A 17,642-nucleotide genomic window follows, 5' to 3' on the forward strand; every position below is an offset into this window, starting at 1 on the left:
ACTCCAGCTGGGCCTTCCACACCTCGAGAGATCATTGAGAAGACTAAGGACATCCTGGAGAGCATCGTTCCCAGCAGCCTGGTTGCCACAGCACTCAGTCGCTCGGGCAAGATGATTAGTGAGAAGGCTGGACACCTGACGGGCTAGACCTGAGTGCACAGCCTCTGTGGAGCCACCTTCAGAGTTAAAGAAAGGAAAAGCATGGTGAAAACCCAGGGAAGCTACGCGAGTCCTCCCTCTCAGCCTCCCTGTATTACAGCCCTCCCTTTGCCCAATTTTTCTTTAACTTGCTCAGTATTTCATTAGCTGTCCAATTAGTGTCTCCCCGTTAGATAACATCTGCACATAAAAAAGGTAATAGTAACTTGAAAAACAATTCAATGTTGGAGAAAGACATTATTCTTAATTAAAACAGGATTAATCCATACAAAACCAAGGAACATATTTTGATCGATGGGAAGAATCACCATTTTACTGTGATGAAAACATCTTGATTTTTAACTCATATCCTACCTCTTTTCAAACACAGTAAAAGGCCTTTTTGGATCTTTCCATTTTCGCTGCAGTTCTGGAGCCCCCTAGCATCTCTTGTAAAACCCACAAAAATTATTTGTCATTACTTCCTCAACTTCCATGCTCTCTTGGATCCTTGTGCCTACACACACAGTTTATTCTGCTTGGAAGTCTTCTTTACCCTTCAAGAATAACTCCTGTGTCACCTTCTTTGGGAAGCTTTGCCTGATCCCTAGCACAGCTGGGCTGAAGAAACCTCTGTGTTCCCAGAGCACTTCGTATACATCTAGATTATGGCATTGATTACACTGTAATTATTTGTTCATTGGTCTATTTCTCCCACAGAACCATATTTCTTAAGGGGAGGAACAATGCCTTATTCATCTTGTGCCTGGTTCTCAAGACAATAAAATGAATAGTGAATGAATAAACAGATAAGCAAATATGCTATATACACAGATCTGGGATATTACGGAGAAATTATCCTTCAAGTTTACATTCATTCATTCATTTATTTATTTTTGGTGAGGAAGCTTGGCCGTGAGCTAACATCTATTGCCAATCTTCCTCTTTTTGCTTCCTCTATTTTGTATGTGGAACACCGCCACAGCATGGCTTGACGAGCAGTGTGTAGGTCCGGCCAGGAATCTAAATCTGTGAACCCGTGGCTACTGAAGTGGAGCATGCCAACTTAACCACTATGCCACTGGGCCAGCCCCTCAAGTTTACTTTTTTTTTTTTTTAAGATTTTATTTTTTCCTTTTTCTCCCCAAAGCCCCCCAGTACATAGTTGTATATTCTTTGTTGTGGGTCCTTCTAGTTGTGGCATGTGGGACGCTGCCTCCGCGTGGTTTAATGAGCAGTGCCATGTCCGCGCCCAGGATTCGAACCAACGAAACACTGGCCGCCTGCAGCGGAGCGCGCGAACTTAACCACTCAGCCACGGGGCCAGCCCCACCTCAAGTTTACTTTTTAAAATTGGGTTAGTAAGTAAAAATATAATTTGGAAATAGCACCTCAAAAATGCAACTGAAAAACCATTTCATAAAAATATTTATTTGGAGACTGCTAACAATGTTGACAAGAAAAATGAAAAATATCTTCTCAACTTCCTAGGGTCACTACACTCCTTTAGGGTTATCGTCCCTGCCCTCCAGCTTTATTGGAGTATGACTGGCAAATAAAATGTACAATGTGAGATTTTTAAAAGGTGTACACTGTGATGATTTAATATACACATACACTGTGAAATGACCACAATCAAGTTAGTTAATACATCCATCACTTCACACAGTTACCTTCCTTTTTTTGTGTATGTATGGTGAGAACACTTAAGATCTACTCTCTTAGCAACTTTCAAGTATACAATACGGTCTTATTAACTATAATCACCATGCTGTACATTAGATCCCCAGAACTTATTCCTCTTATAACTGGCAGTTTGGACCCTTTGATTAGTATCTCCCCATTTACCCCTCCCCCTAGTCCCTGGCAACTGCCACTGTAATCTGTTTCTATGAGTTTGGCTTTTTAGATTCCACATTTAACTGAGATCATAAGGTATTCATCTTTCTGCGCCTGGCTTATTTCACTCAGCATCATGTCCTCCAGATCAGGATATTGTTTAATGTCATAGTGTAGCTATAAATTTTCATAGAACCATGCTGATAAAGAGGCTCTCATGAAATCATTAATTGATTAAACCCATCTGGTTACATAATTTAATATAGCCTTTCTTTCTCCCATCCAGCACAAATACTTAATAAATAAACACATCAATAAAAGAACTCAATGAGTTCTAGAAAGCAATCCTGCTTACCTTCTTCTTTTTCCCACTCAACGCAGCGGTTGGCCAGCACCTGGAAGGCCGCCCAGGCCATGGTGGCCACCTTCTGCTTTTTGGTTTGTTTCTCACTGGAGCTGGACTCAGTCTGACTGCTCAAGCTACACAGTCGATCCATGAGCTGAACAAGGCCACTGCGTACCAGGCACTTCTCTTCACTCCTGGGCCAGGCAGAGAGGGTTGTAGGAAATAAACGTAACTGACCAGCCCTGAGGAACCTCTCACTTAAGATTCAGGTTATCAAAGGGGCATAAAACATGTCAGTATTAGTTCTTGGTCTACAACTTAGGATACCACCACACAGAACTGAACATAGAAATACTTTTTTAGAATGAGGATATCCCTCATAAATAAAGAACTTCAAGTTCTGGTTTGTTACTACAGAATGGCAAATTAAAAATCCACGGAATCAACTCAAGGCTGCCATAACAGAAAAAACTATCTATTTTCTCATAAGGGGATTCAAAGAATAACTTCATGAATGCTTGACATCTTCAAACTATTAATCAAATGACTAAGAAAGGAAATAACTGCATACGCAAAAAATTTTTACCAAATATGTAGGTAATTTCCTAGGGATCTTTTTCTTTACTTCAAACCTCCTCACTTTGACAATGTAACATAATCCTTAATGGCCACTTTTGATCATGTAGGAACTCAACAGAAGGAATTTACATAACAACCTTAGGAGTCTGTCAGGAGGTAAACTCACTGAATCAGAGTGATAGTGTCACTAAATAAACAAAGCAAAAAAATCCAATTTTTTAAATTAAAAAATATTTTTATTTAATCAACTGGATTGTGGTGTAACTTACATATGATCAAAAGCATTTCCTTGCTTACCTGGTGTAAGGTATGGTACACAAGAGGCCAATGCTATTTGCACACGCAATAGGGTAACGAGCACATAAAGACACGACAGAGGTCATGGTCTCGCCAAAGGCTTCCTGGACTTGCTCGACCATCCCACCACAGGTTAGTTCTTCAATTCTACGAAACAGAATCAAAGTTCAGGCTTCCTGAACCACTCAAGAGCAGTGACAGTGAACGTGAGAGCAGGAGAACTGTTCTGAGAAACTAAGAATGTCTAGATGAATCCAGAACTGAAGAGATCTTGGAGATCATCAGTGTTTCCCAAACTGCAGGACCACAGAAGACTGTTGGGCAGGATTTCAACATGTGCCTCAAAGACAATGCCCACACTCAAGAAAAGTCTAGGAAACCACAGGTTAGGTACAGTTAAGCAGGGCTCCGTACTGCAAGACTATTCGGAGCCTTATAAGGTTAGAGTCCATAGTATCTCTAAGAGCAACAGGGTGGTATCCAACACTTCCCAAACTTATTTCATAATGAAACCATTTATTTGAGACATGTCTACAATATTCCATGCAGTACTGAATACTGTATAAGCAATTGTACTAATGAGAAAACCAAGGTCCAATAGATTAGCAGTGTCTTTTCAAGTTCACACTCCGATTATTAGCAGAATATGAGAATCCACTGGATATGAAATAAGACTTTTCCAATGTAAAAACACAACCCAAGGTAGATTCTATAGCAATTAATATTAGTTGAGAATTGGAACTATTCAGATTTATCTACAAAGATATGCAACATAATATTGCCTATAATAGCAAAAATAAATAAATAAAACCTAAGGTTTAAAAATAGGGAATTGGTGGAGCTGGCCCTGTGGTGTAGTGGTTGGGTTTGGTGCACCGCACTTGGGTGGCCTGGGTTCGCCAGTTCAGATCCCAGGCTTAGACATACACCACTCATCAGACATGCTGGGGTGGTGACTCACACATAAAGTGGAAGAAGACTGGCACAGATGTTAGCTCAAGGCTAATTTTCCTCAAGCAGGAAAAAAAAAAAAAAGAGGAAGATTGGCAACAGATGTTAGCTTAGGGATAATCTTCCTCAGCAAAGGTTCAGGACTATGATGCAGTGCTATACTACCACTAAAAACATTAGAGGAGATATCTGTGGTTAGAGTAAAGACAGGACGAATACAGTAAAATGTTAATAGGTTTTATCTTAAGATGCTTAATTTACAGGTTATTTTTACTTTATACTTTGGGATTTTTTCCCAAATGTTTGACAGGACATTAATAATTGAGGGAAAAAGGAATAATGCTGCTAGTGTTATGGAGGAATTATTCTGGAAGTAAGGTGTGGGAGTCATTAGTGTAACTAATTACGCCTTCTGGGCACCCCTGTGGTTGGGGGGGCATGTTGACTAGTCTGGCCAATGAGCCAGAGCTCTGACAAGGGGACTGACAGCTTTTGAGATGGCAGTTTCCTTCCCTATCATGGGCTCTTCGTGATTATCATGAGCCAAGATGGACCTGTGATGGACATGAGCAGAGCTAGAATTTTGAAGTCACTGAGATTTTGGAATTGTTTCCAAAGAATAATCTGGTCTCTCCTGATTGACAAAGAAATTTCTCAAGATATTTATGTTAGCTTTTGGTTAACACATTTCCCTCTAGCCACTGCCCTCTGCTTGTTACCCAGAATTCCTCAGAGTTGTCAAGAGGCACAAGCAGTCTCTGGCAGTTCTAGTCCAGGACTTATAGAGAAATGCCTTTTCTACTTCTTTCTGAAGATCTCTGAAGCCCAGTAGGGAACTAGTATAGAAAAACTTCTCACAAATAAGTTATGAAACTTTCCTCAAAGTTAGTATCTACAATTATGTTTTCAGAAATTGATCCAGTGAAAATAAGCACAAAAGTACACAAAAATATAGGTATGAGGATGGTGCACTATTGTTAATAAAACAACAAAACAAAACAGAAAGAAGGAAGTAAGGAGGAGAGAGAGAAAGAATCCGTATGTCTATCCGTAGGGGATGGGTAGGATAAACTAAAATATAGCCATCCATACAATGGAGGGCCGTGAAGTTCTTAAAAACCATAAAGCAGATCCATATGTATTGAAATGAGAAAATAGAGATATCCAAGATATATTGAGCAAAACAACTCTAATTACACTAAGGCGTGTATAACATAATCTGAATTAAGTTAAAAGAAATCACACACATACACACTTAAGTGTACAGAGAGAATTAAATAGCTATTTATGTATGCGCATCATTGATACAACAAGCTCTTAGTGAACAGTGTGGAATTTAGGAGGAGAAGGTGAGTAAAAAGACTTCTACTCTCTGTTATATATGCTGAATTTTTTACAAAATCATTTACCACTTTTATAAAAATAAAAATATAATATTTTAGGGGAAAACTCAGCAAATACCACTGTCTACAATTTGGCCCCAAGAATAATCTTTGGAATGGCTTTAGCCTATTCTAGACATGACAGTACAAACTAATAGAAACAACTGACCTGGGTCCTCCCTGAAGGACCATAGTCACTGGACCCACAAGATGCGTCACTCCACCGACCCGCACCGCAGCCGTCAGCAATTCCCGCATGTGCACCAGGGCTTGCTTGCGAGTGTTTCCCCGCCGCCATCTTGTCTGCGCAGCCAAAAGAAAGCTGCTGCTAGACACCTGAAATGCATGAGAAGGAAGCACACCTGACTCAGGCTAACTGTCACAGGAGCCCTCATGCTGTTAGATGCTAGTCCTTTGTAGTCGGCAAAATGTGACGTACAGCTTGGTCAGGGTTGGTGCCGATGAAAGCAAACAGCTGCCCCAGCAGGACGCTGTAGGTGGGCTTGTCCCTGCTGTCCTCAATGGCCAGTGACTGCAGGAGCGTAAAGGAGCTGCTGCGGTGGCTGGTCACATGGCGCCGCCTACAGGAAAGAAAACAAGACAGCGGCTCAGAGTGTTTTGATGAATGTATTCAGCTGCGTGTGGGAATCCAACCTTGACCATTAGCCATTTACCTCTGATTTGCTCTAGTAAATTCCAAATCTTCATTACCAATCATTTCCAGGTCAGAAGGAGCCGACATGCTGCGAAGAAAAACAGGCTGCCGCACAGCGTGAGATATCACCTTTGTTTCAGAAGCTGATTTACAAGCTGGGACAGAAAGGAATAAGGAGGTTGACATATCTGCTATCCGATTCGTAAGGACAGCAGCAACAGCTGAAGGTAACATGGAACTACCAAACAGTCTAAGAGTATCTTCGCTTCCCATGAGAGTTTAGCCATCAGACCAGCTTGCACAGCATACTGATGATTTTTAGGTCAATTTTTAAAAATCTAAATATTAGGTTAAAAATTATTTAAGCTTGAAAAACTAAAATCTTTCTGTTAAATTGGGTTTCCAAAGAAAAGCAGAAAAATTCATTTAACTTCATAAACTACCAATGTTCACTTTAGTACAAGCATTCTGAAAAGCAAGAAAGGATAGAGAACATAATTTCTAGAAGCAAAATTTCTTAAATAAACCCAGATCCATTTTCCTCAGAGATGACCTTCGTTCCCCCTTTAATCCTACAATTATTTAGCTGACTTATTGCCACTTGGTGATACCTCTGCTTTATAGTTTGTACCTCTGATTATAGTTGGTGTGGGTAAATATCACATTTGAGCTAGAATCTGACCCAACATTCCTAAAAGACATACTCAACCCTATTCAGGGAAATAGCTGTTTTATAAAAGAACACTTTAACGGAAGAAGACAAAACTCTATGTAAAGATCAGCTAAGAAAAACAGTTAAGAAAGTGGAGAAGAGGTCATTTTGAATCTGTCTTAAGAATGGTCAGACAGCTCCAATCTAAAAAAATCATAATTTTTGAAGATGTTGTTCTCTCTCAGGAAACTAACGGTTCATCACCTCTGATGCCAGAAGCCTCTCGGAAAGCATCACCGGCCTTACTGAGTGGCTGTGTCTTTAAACGGGACCTTCAACTAACCAAGGGCTAACGTGGCCAGGGACGCGGTGAAGCAGACCATCTCGGCCGGTGACCACACTGCACACTTGGCATACTTCCCCTGATGTCTTCAGGCAGTGGGATCCTATCACTAGGCTCAGAAATCTGGGAGTCATCCTAGATTTCTCTCCCAAGTGAGAGGAGCCTCGCGCGATCAACTGGGATGAAAACAAGTTCACTTGCTCGATAGTGTCCATCGGGCAGTGGGGCTAGCTAACACGCGGTCTTTCACTTGAGAACGTGTTTATTTAACCTGATCTCTCACGGTAAGAATTAACACTTGTTATTATGGGCTATGCCCAGTGTTGTGTAGCCGGCTTAAATAAGGCGATGCACTGATTCCCCTGAGAAACGCAATTTCAGGCTAACGATTAAAAGGTGACCAGGAAAACAATTCATAGTGGAAATTCATGCTAGAAGCTTCGACATAATTACCAAAGATGAAACGTAAACTCAACTTCAAATAAAAAGGAAAATATGATGTGTCACAAGATTCACAATGTTGACTACTTAATTCAATGTTACTACGAGAATGACAAACCATGAACTGAACATAAGGGGCACTGGATTATAAAGATGCATGTCACTGGGCTCCTTCAATGCTCCCAAGAAAAACCGAATGAGGCAGGCAAGGAGGCACCCCTGATGCTCAGCTAACTCATAAAACACCACATGAATTCAGTAAAAAGTATTCCTTGGCTGGAAAAAGTAAAAGACAAAATAAAAAATGTTGAAATTTCCTTTTTCTCCCCCTAAGAGTACACAAGAGTGTTTTTGTTAAGTGGCTAACGTATATTTTATGCAAAGACTAGTGCAGAGCCTGTGCAGGGCTGGCTTGAGCAGTACCCGGCGTTTCTGCAGGTGTCCCCGAGCTACTTCTCGTGAGGCCGGACTGGGCCGCAATGGTGACATGCAGCAGCAGCTCGGCGCGGTTCATTAAACTCTTCACCAGCGTCTTCGTTTTAGCCAGTGGGTGTGAGGGTTTCTGAAGAAGAGAATTCACTTCTTGTAGGAACTTCTCCCTATAAAGAAAGGCTGATGTGCATTCAGTCGTTCTCTAGTTTACCAAAACCAAAGTTTTTTAGTTATAAAGGATATGAGAAGATAGAGGGAAACGCACCAGATCACCTGATACATATTGTACCCCTTCCCCTCTGCCCGATCCGAGGGAGCAGTGTTATAAACTGTGGCCAGTTTTAGTTCCTTTGGCCCAGTTTCAAATGCCTATATGCTAACTTTTGAAGGTTAAAATTAAAGTTTCCAAATTACCAAATGAGTTCCCACTCTAAAATATCTAGTGAGTGCACAATATTCTTTACAATGTCTGTGAAGAGACTAGGTCTTCCCATTTTGTTTTGAGTATCACGGTAATAAATTAGCTTTACATAGCTGTTAACATCACTAACCTCAGTGATAGGACCATGTTTTCAAGATCATTTCCATCAAAGGAGACTTCCTTCATTGAACACAAAAGTTCTAGTTCTTTCATTTTGTTCTAAAGAAGGAAAAATCAAGAAAAGATGGTATGCAGGATATGCAAAAACTGAGTTTTACTGGATACATTAAAAGGAACAGAAAATTTCTGGGAAAAAAACACCACCTTTGGTCCATATTTCTATGCCAGAAGCACACTGGTAAGTTACTGTTTTGTATTTCAATGATTAAAAATGGCATTGACTACTTTCTGGGGATTTCTTCAGTGCTTATAACTCTTTTTTTTTTTTTCTGAGGAAGATTAGCTCTGAGCTAACATCTGCTGCCAATCCTCCTCTTTTTGCTGAGGAAGCCTGGCCCTGAGCTAACATCCATGCCCATCTCCCTCCACTTTATATGTGGGACACCTGCCACAGCACGGCTTGATAAGGAGCGCGTAGGTCTGTGCCTAGCATCTGAACCAGCGAACCCCAGGCTGCTAAACCAGAGTGCATGATCTTAACCACTAAGCCATAGGGCAGGCCCCTTATAACTCTGACTTTTGTTTTTTAAGGCTTGAAAGCAAAATTTGATAATGATGCTAACTTCTTTATACAACTATTAATCAGTTAAAAACACTGAGTAATTTTTTATTTGTATTATTGACGTGTTGAACTAATCAATTTTATCTAACCCTTTTTAAAGAATGGTTCTATTTTGGGGTGTGCAACATTTTAACAAGTGACAGACGATACACCTTTGCACTATAAGCAACAATGGCCCAATGGTAAATCACACAACATGCTTACCTCATTAAAATGGTAATCATAGAAGAAAGGCATGTTATTCTCCAGTTTCCCCTGTATGGCATCATCAACCTCACTTTGCCATTTCTGTTCCAATTCTGCAACACTCTAATAGATACATTAAAATAAAAAATAATGTGAAAATGGATGCAAAATAAAAACAAGTGTAATCCGTAAAAGCAGAAATTTTAGTTGTAATAATATTTTTTAATTCAGATCACTTTTTAAACTTCATTAAATTTCTAGGACAGAAATTATTTCCAACAGTTGTAAGAGAAATCTAGATGTTTTAGCTTCTCCTTACCTGTAGCTGTCGCTCCATGGCATTGAGTTTCTTAAAGGTCTCTCCCATAATTTTACACAATAAATCATATTCCTCAGCATGTTCTTCTTGATACTGGAAATTTATTAGGGACTGAAGTGCATCAACCAAGTTCAAGTGCTTAATGACACATGATACCACCATTTCCTCCATCACGTCTGGCTGAATTACTTCTCTGTCATTACAATGGAAACTAGTCAGACATATGTCATGCTCTCAACTTACCAATACTGTATTTTACAGGTTGAAGAATGTAGGCTTTGATTTAAATATATTAAATATTCGCCACACCTTCTTTATTACAATAAAGAGGTACGAACATCATGATGGCTCTTATATCAAGTTGGCAATAATTTAATATATTTGACTGATAAAACTGACATTGGTTGGTAAAATTGAAAATCAAAATTAAAGAGATTTCATTTTCTATGATTTGTATACTTTGAGCTAGAACAGGTCTAAGGCTAAAAAAAGATCTTTGGCACCACTTATCTGACATTTAATTTTATTCAGTATTATGGCTCGTGGTATGTCATGCATATGGATGTCGAGCTAAAAACAATGGTGCTTCTGTATTTTTTCATTTCAAATTTCATCTGTTCTTTAAATTTTTCTCTCTGAATGGCCAATCTTGCCTCTGAAGGCAGAGCAGAAGCCTGCAAAACAGATTTTAAGCAAGAATACCACAAAGACATTTGCAACTTCAAGACTTTACATTCTGATGCCTCACTATCTCTCTAGGCATCAAAAATAAAGAAATGTCTCTATACTCTATGGAAACCAAAGTTGATGAGTACCAGTAGAAGGTCAAACCATTTGAGAAAAACGTAGAACTTGTCAAACTTTAGCATGCATTAGAATCATATGGAAAACTTGCGAAAACGCAGATTACTGGCCCCATCCTCAGAGGTTCTGATTCAGTAGGTGAGACTTGGGGCCCAAGAACTACCAAGTTCCCAGCTGATGCTAATGCTGCTCACATATTGAAACCCGCTGCCCTGGAATAACACCTGGGGTACTCCCTAGAGTACTTCGTTACATTCATTAAGTAAAACTAAAGGTTCATTTGCTAGACTACGAGAAGAAATATACCCCTTCAATTGTCTAAAAATTTTCTTTTTCATTGGGAAGAATAAAATGCTATATAGCAACATACTTTATACTTGGCCTAAATTGAGGTCTAGCACGCCCAGAAATTTCCCTGAGCTTTATCATGATTCCTGGAGGCAGCCTGATCCGGGGCAGGTCAAAGTAGTTTCCAACAGGAGGCACGAGGACGTCAGAGGGGTAGGTGAATTCTCTGTCTTCCTCGATGGTCAGCGGCAGTGGAGACGGGCTGGGAGTAAGGGCAGGGGAGATCACACCATTGGCCTCCACTTGCCACTGACACCTGAATAGACAGAAAACAGGTTCCTCACTTCCTTTTCCATCTGGAAAGATACTTAAACTTTGCATATATATCAAATATATGAAGGATCACCAAACCTTCTCCAGAGGCAAAAGACAAATGAGCATTATATCAAACCACATGTTTGGGAATCTACTTCCTCTCCAACATTTTAGTATGAACTTTTAAATATACAGAAAAGTTGAAATAATCACATGGTTAACACCCACATACCCACTGCCTAGATTCTAGAATAAACAGTTTGCTGTGTTTGCTTTATTGCCTATCTACTCATCCTTTTGGGGATCCTTTAATTTAATTACACAATATTCGGGTTGGAGAAAAGCTTATGCAGTTCAACTGTAATTTCAACTTTAGTAAAGTAAGGGCCAGAAGGCACTTTGGTGTAATTTTCATCTTATTTCTTAGACACAATGACACCCATGGGATTGTCAGGCAGCAGGCACAACCAGCTGGGAAACGTACTAAAAGTAGTTTTCCACATAAAGTCCTCTATCCTTCGTGAGCAAAACCAGTACAATTTGAGCCTGTTACCTTTGTAAAAGTTTGGACCGCAATAGCTCCTGACAGGCTTCTTCTTCTTTGGTAATTTCTGGTCCATTGTACAGGATTCTTAACATGGAACAAGCTAACACAGACAGACCTAAAGCCAGGTCTACCAGAAAAGGCAAGCCTCCCGACACATCCTCCGAAGACTCCTACAATGCAGACAGGGGCAAACCACATGGGTCAGTGTACTCAGTGGAGCCCTTCCACTGCACTGCACCACACTGCAATGTCCCCCAATAGGGGCTCACAGAGCAGCATCCAGTATCATCGCTATGGGACACAGGGACAGCACCCAACACCATGAGTAGATAGATGGTAGCACTGGAATGACCACAAAGTGAAGTCTCAACACAATTCTGGAGAGAGAAGAGCCATTAAGACTCCATATTAGAAGCAGCACAAATCACATGCAAGATTCTTTGGATAGCTTCCTCTCTACTGTGCCTATCAAGGCATAAATCGGTATTTCATTTTGTCACCTCCATCCTGTGCTTGAACCAAGATGTTGTCAATGAATTAATTCAACAAATATTTATGGAGTGCCTAATGTGTACCAGCCACTGTTCTAGGTCCTGAGATAAGCAGAGAACAAAACAAAGACCCCTTCCCTCATGGAGCTTACATTCTAGCAGATAATTCCACTCTAGAGAGTCTTAGCTTGGTTTAACTAAAGCAACTTCCAAGTCAAAAATATTTTTACAAATCAGGCAACTTGAGGGGTTAGTAGAACTCCTACTACTCTCCCTCTTTTTTTCCCAAGTGGGAAAAGAATTTATTCATATGGATTCCTGGAGGTAAACTGGCACTATTAAAAGGAGTAGATTAAAACCTGTATACAGAGTATAACATGAATAATTACACAGAGATGGACCTAGACTAGCAAGAAGAGCCTCTGGGAATAGAATGCAAATCATCTGATTCCACTACTCTTAAAACTCAGAATCCAAGTGCTTACTTCTATTAGGTGTTCAAGTCTTCCTTGCCCTGCGGAAAGATGCTGGAGGCAGATCACCTCTCCAGGCTTTGAAGACGGAGCCCCTAGGAATAGACTCTTTCTGTGCTGCTGAATTGATTTTAGGTCACAGCTAGTGGGAATGGAATAACACTACCACTTACTATTAGTAGTCTACTACTGCCAAATGCCAAATGGAAAAGATGGATGAAATAGTAGCTCATATTTTGCCCTGTTTCCAAGGCAAATATGATGTACGTAACCAAGGCACACAGGAAAAGTACATTACGCCCACCGCAGGGGTTAGATTCAAGTACCTGAGCGCGAACTGTGCAAGCAAAGCCCCACATAGCTTTATCAGGAGTGTTGTGTTCACGGCCACTTCTCATTTCAAAGGAGAAGGTGACTGTATCTCCTTCCACCTTAAAATTTAATAAGGGGGGGAAACGCACTTTAAAAACAAGACACACAACTTTCAAGAGAGCAATGAATTTCAGAGATTTACTTTCAAAAGGACCACAGCAATATTTCACTCCTTTTCTCACTTGTTTTTCGGATTCGAATTCCATCCCCTCTCATTTGGACACCAATCTTTCAGGTGTCTCTCCTGACCAGGCAGCTTTTGGGATGAGGCATCTGTGAAATGGGCCACGACTGCCCAACAGCAGGATGAGGGTAAAGATTAATCAAATCTTGAGCATGGTTTCAATAAATTCCTCAGATTCCTATTCTTTCTGCCCTCCCCCTCTCTACTTCACCACCTCATTTGTGCCAATAAGGCAGGCAAATGGGCAGTATCTTGAAGAAGACAGAGAGAGTGCTGGAAGACCTTGTTCTGTACTGTAGAACCAACACCATGAGTGAGAAACAAAATGCAGGAAATTAGAGAACAATTAAAACTGTTGGGTGGTCTGGATACAGATGCATCCAGACTATACCCTAGGAGGTAACTTGCTGTCTATGGCTGAGTTAAAGAGAGTGCGTAACATGTACAATGGAGGTAAGGGAGCGGGGAACAGACTTTGGAGAGGTTTCCAGGTCTAAGTAGGCATTTCAGTTCATATTCATATTCTAGGTATATATGTCGTAGTTCAAGGGCCCAAATTACAAAGCATGGCTGAAATCTCACCAGTTTGAGGTTGGATCATTATTTTTGGTCCACAGGCCCAAATTTATTTGAAAACATCAATTCAGCATTTTTAAACTGCAATGCCCCTGTGGTTCTAGGATACCATCACAAGGGAGTCTAGAGAAAAGTAAGCTGGAAGAACTAGTCGTCTTTTTAATGGACAGGGAAGGACGACCTGTGACAACCTCAGTCCCCGGGAAACCTGTAGAACGGATACAAGTTCTGGAGTAGACGGGGTCTGATGCCACACAAGTGAAAGGAGGGTCATTCTGAACGAAGTAGTGAGTTTACAGTCCTGGCAAAGTAGCCCCACAGCAATAAAAGCCCCCATGGAAACTTTTTTCTGGAATCACAGTTAATGCTTAGGCCCATAAGGAATGTAAGTTCATTTTTCTTTTCTAGGAAGTGAATGTGACTGATACCATACCTTCACCAAGTCTTTTGGCCAACCAGTTCCTAAGACACTACGGCTGCCATATCCCAGTGTATTGCCTCCATACTCAGCAACCTTCCTACTGTTTGTGTTAGGCCCCGCGTATATCACCAACTTCAAAACAGAAAATAGACTGTTAGACTGTAAAAGAAAAACAAAAACAACATCTACAAATAAAAAGGCTGCAAAAAAAAGTTTGTTTAAAAATACATTTATAATCAGGCCCTGGTGTCACTCTAATCTAACTACTATTTCCTGATCTTTTAGGCAGAACTGATACTAGTTCAGATGCGAGAAGCCATTGGTATTTACAGGGCAGCCACAGGGTAATAAGAAACATTACCACAATTTCATTGGCTTGGGGACCTCACATTAAATAGTTATACTCAGCTGTTATACATATATTTTTAAATAGCTATTTTAATCCTAAGTAATGACATATAGCTCATCAATAACAGATACAGTTTGTCCCCTTAAGTCCCCCAAAATTAATAAAGTGAGCAAAACAATGGAAAGATGCTTGTATCTAACACAACAAAATAAACACAAAACAAAAAAAACTCAATGAATGAGGATTTTTAAAAATGCAACAAATTGAAAATAAGCCATCTATTCTTAGAATGTTGCTTAATGGCATAAAAAGAAAATGACACAAAGTTGGGCCAGAAAGGGGGCTGCTTCTTTTTAGGTCAGTTTTCATGTATCAATACTTTTCCTCAATAAAGGCTGTTCATTTATAGCCAATTAACCACCTTTCTAACGTGCAGGAGAAACACTTAGAGGTCCTTTGGCATTCAAGTACTTTCAGAGAAGAATAAAGCTCCGCGTCTGTAAACACCAAATCCTGTCTTCTAGTGTACACACACTCTCACTGCCTCTGACTGTGTAAGAGAGCTCCGTTTGGACCTAAAAGCTGAACTTTTAGCCCGGGACACTTATCATTTTGTGATTTCTTACCCTTTTGGACTTTTTGCTGACACGAGCCAGGGACCACTGGAAAAGTAAACGTTACTCTTACCCTTGTGTAAGCCTCCCTGCCCCCACATTTAACGCTATCGTCTACTGCAGGTCAAGGTGAGCGCACATCAGAAGATGCAAATCCCTGGTTCTTAAAGGAGACACAAATGACACCAACTAAAATGACAACCTCTTCCATTCCCATTTTACTTTTTTTGAGGAAGATTAGCCCGGAGCTAACACCCACCACCAATCCTCCTCTTTTTGCTGTGGAAGCCTGGCCCTGAGCTAACATCCGTGCCCATCTTCCTCTACTTTATATGTGGGATATGTGCCACAGCATGGCTTGCCAAGCGGTGCCATGTCTGCACCTGGGATGCAAACCAGCAAACCCCGGGCCACCGAAGCGGAACGTGCGCACTTAACCGCTACACCATGAGGCCAGCCCAGATTCCCATTTAAATAGTCATATCACTTGAATCTAGGAAATGGGAGTAGCTGATGCCAAGAACTATGAAGTAGGTTAGATTGTGTTAGGAGATACATTTTTTGAAAGGCCCACCAAAGACCATCTTCTAAATTCTAGTGCTTCCAGCTAAGGTGAGTTTTGGGGGCAAGTCTTTTTTTTCTATTTTTTTCTTTTTCTTTTTTTTTCCTGCTTTTTTCTCCCCATATCACCCCAGCACGTAGTTGTATATTTTAGTTGTGGGTCCTTCTAGTTGTGGCATGTGGGATGCTGCCTCAACAGGGCCTGATGAGGGGTGCCATGTCCGTGCCTGGGATCCGAACCAGTGAAACCCCAGGCCGTCAAAGCAGAGTACATGAACTTAACCACTCAGCTACAGTGCCGGCCCCTATTTTTTCTTTTATGTATCTCTCCCCGCTTTCTTCTTTTGGTGAGGAAGATTGGCCCTGAGCTAACCTCTTTTGCCAATCTTCCTGTTTTTTTTGTTTCTCCCCAAACCCCCGTACATAGTTGTATATCCTAGTTGTAGGTCATTCTAGTTCTACCACATGGGATGCCACCACAGCATGGCTTGATGAGCAGTGTGTAGGTCCGCACCCAGGATCAAAACTGGCAAACCCTGGGCTGCTGAAGTGGAGCACATGAACTTAACCACTCGGCCACAGGACCCACCCCGGGAGCAAGTCTTAAATCCCTCTGGACATCTCGAAATCTTCACTATCATAAAAGACAATGGGGAAGAGGATTCTATAATTTTCTCTGTAATGTATTTCACCGTCTCATAGTATATACAGTTAAGAAGTCCTTTATTCTTAACCTAAAAATCTCCCCTGGTGGGATTTAAGACCATTTGCCCCTACACAGTTCAGAGGAGAGAGACAAGAGATGGCTAATATCTACATACAAATAGTCCTATCTATGTACAAAGGTATTAGATAATCCTTTAGTTTTTTTTTTATATGTTACACGTCATAATTTCATTAGCCCTTCCTCATAAGGTCAACATGATGGTTTACAATGCAACAATCATAAACAGAAGAAAATACTTCAGCCCCTAAAATGTTTCCTTTTACTTATAACTGTTAAGCCACTAGGCCAAAAACTACACTTCCTCAAAACCTATATAAGCCCTGAGGTAATGGCAAAGAAGAAGAAATAATTTAAATAAATATAAACCAGATCCTAGCACACCTGAAACCCTTCTAAAAGGCCACCTTCTCCCAAAAGATACATGAGACACCCCAAGAACTGGGCAGTAAGACCTCTCTAGACGAATGGACACACATATCTCGAGGAATTCCAAGCACGAGGGAAGGCAAGGGGTAAGCAGAATGGAAAGGAAAATTTCCTTTGACTCGGGTCTAAATCTTTGAAAGCTTACGAAAGTCTGCTTTCACTATGTCATTCAACACTGTTCCTAGGCCGCAGAGGCACCGACTCCTCTAACTCCCCAGTCACTACCCTTCAAGGCATTACCTCAGGGAACTTCTCCTAAGAGATATCTGCAGGCAGGAATAAGTCAAGAATGGTGACCAGCAGCAAAGAAAAATAAGAAGCATCTAAGAAATCAGCTTGTTAGAGCGGAAGGAACACTAAACCAGTGCTTGCTTACTTTGTCATAGTCATATTGGGAAGAACATCTGCTATCAAATCTCAGATACAGGCAGCGGGCTCCGGGGATGTGGACGGTCTCTTTAAATTTATAGTTGTCTCTCACAGGGTGGACTGTCTCCACAGTCTTCCCAGCAGCCCACGGAGCAGGAATCTTTAAACCAGTGAGAAAGCCTGGCTCTTCCTTCTCTTCTAGCATTCTAGAACGAGACACAGAGAAAGTGATTCAGCTTAGCAAGGAAGGGAAAAAAAGGGGATACACAGTAAAATATAAAATGTTAAGAAATTTTGCTTTTATTTTCCACAGCATGTAGTATGACAACATTGTGGCTTTTAAATGTTTGATATCAGCGGCGAGCAGAAACATGAAAAGAAGTCCTACATTTAAGGTTCTTT

The 17,642-nt window shown here is 40.7% G+C and overlaps 1 protein-coding gene across 10 annotated transcripts in view; it reads right to left on the bottom strand.

Annotated features, from left to right (window-relative positions):
- HECTD4 (HECT domain E3 ubiquitin protein ligase 4) overlaps positions 1–17,642 on the bottom strand; it is a 186,251-nt gene that overhangs the window by 65,522 nt on the left and 103,087 nt on the right. For 6 of the 10 annotated variants that reach the window (XM_070516099.1, XM_070516096.1, XM_070516095.1 and 3 more), the window contains exons 21-35: positions 17,248–17,446; positions 14,207–14,353; positions 12,968–13,072; positions 11,684–11,847; positions 10,898–11,131; positions 9,724–9,916; positions 9,423–9,527; positions 8,607–8,695; positions 8,047–8,222; positions 6,207–6,342; positions 5,972–6,113; positions 5,702–5,868; positions 3,200–3,346; positions 2,333–2,517; positions 23–176 (exon numbers count right to left, since the gene is read on the bottom strand). In XM_070516099.1, the coding sequence (XP_070372200.1) occupies positions 23–176; positions 2,333–2,517; positions 3,200–3,346; positions 5,702–5,868; positions 5,972–6,113; positions 6,207–6,342; positions 8,047–8,222; positions 8,607–8,695; positions 9,423–9,527; positions 9,724–9,916; positions 10,898–11,131; positions 11,684–11,847; positions 12,968–13,072; positions 14,207–14,353; positions 17,248–17,446 (2,343 nt within the window). The remainder of the gene's footprint in view (positions 1–22; positions 177–2,332; positions 2,518–3,199; positions 3,347–5,701; positions 5,869–5,971; positions 6,114–6,206; positions 6,343–8,046; positions 8,223–8,606; positions 8,696–9,422; positions 9,528–9,723; positions 9,917–10,897; positions 11,132–11,683; positions 11,848–12,967; positions 13,073–14,206; positions 14,354–17,247; positions 17,447–17,642) is intronic. The other 4 variants (XM_070516101.1, XM_044775849.2, XM_070516100.1 and 1 more) reach the window with 1 other exon arrangement.

This window comes from Equus asinus, chromosome 8, assembly GCF_041296235.1.
Source record: "Equus asinus isolate D_3611 breed Donkey chromosome 8, EquAss-T2T_v2, whole genome shotgun sequence".
Lineage (NCBI taxonomy): Eukaryota > Metazoa > Chordata > Mammalia > Perissodactyla > Equidae > Equus > Equus asinus.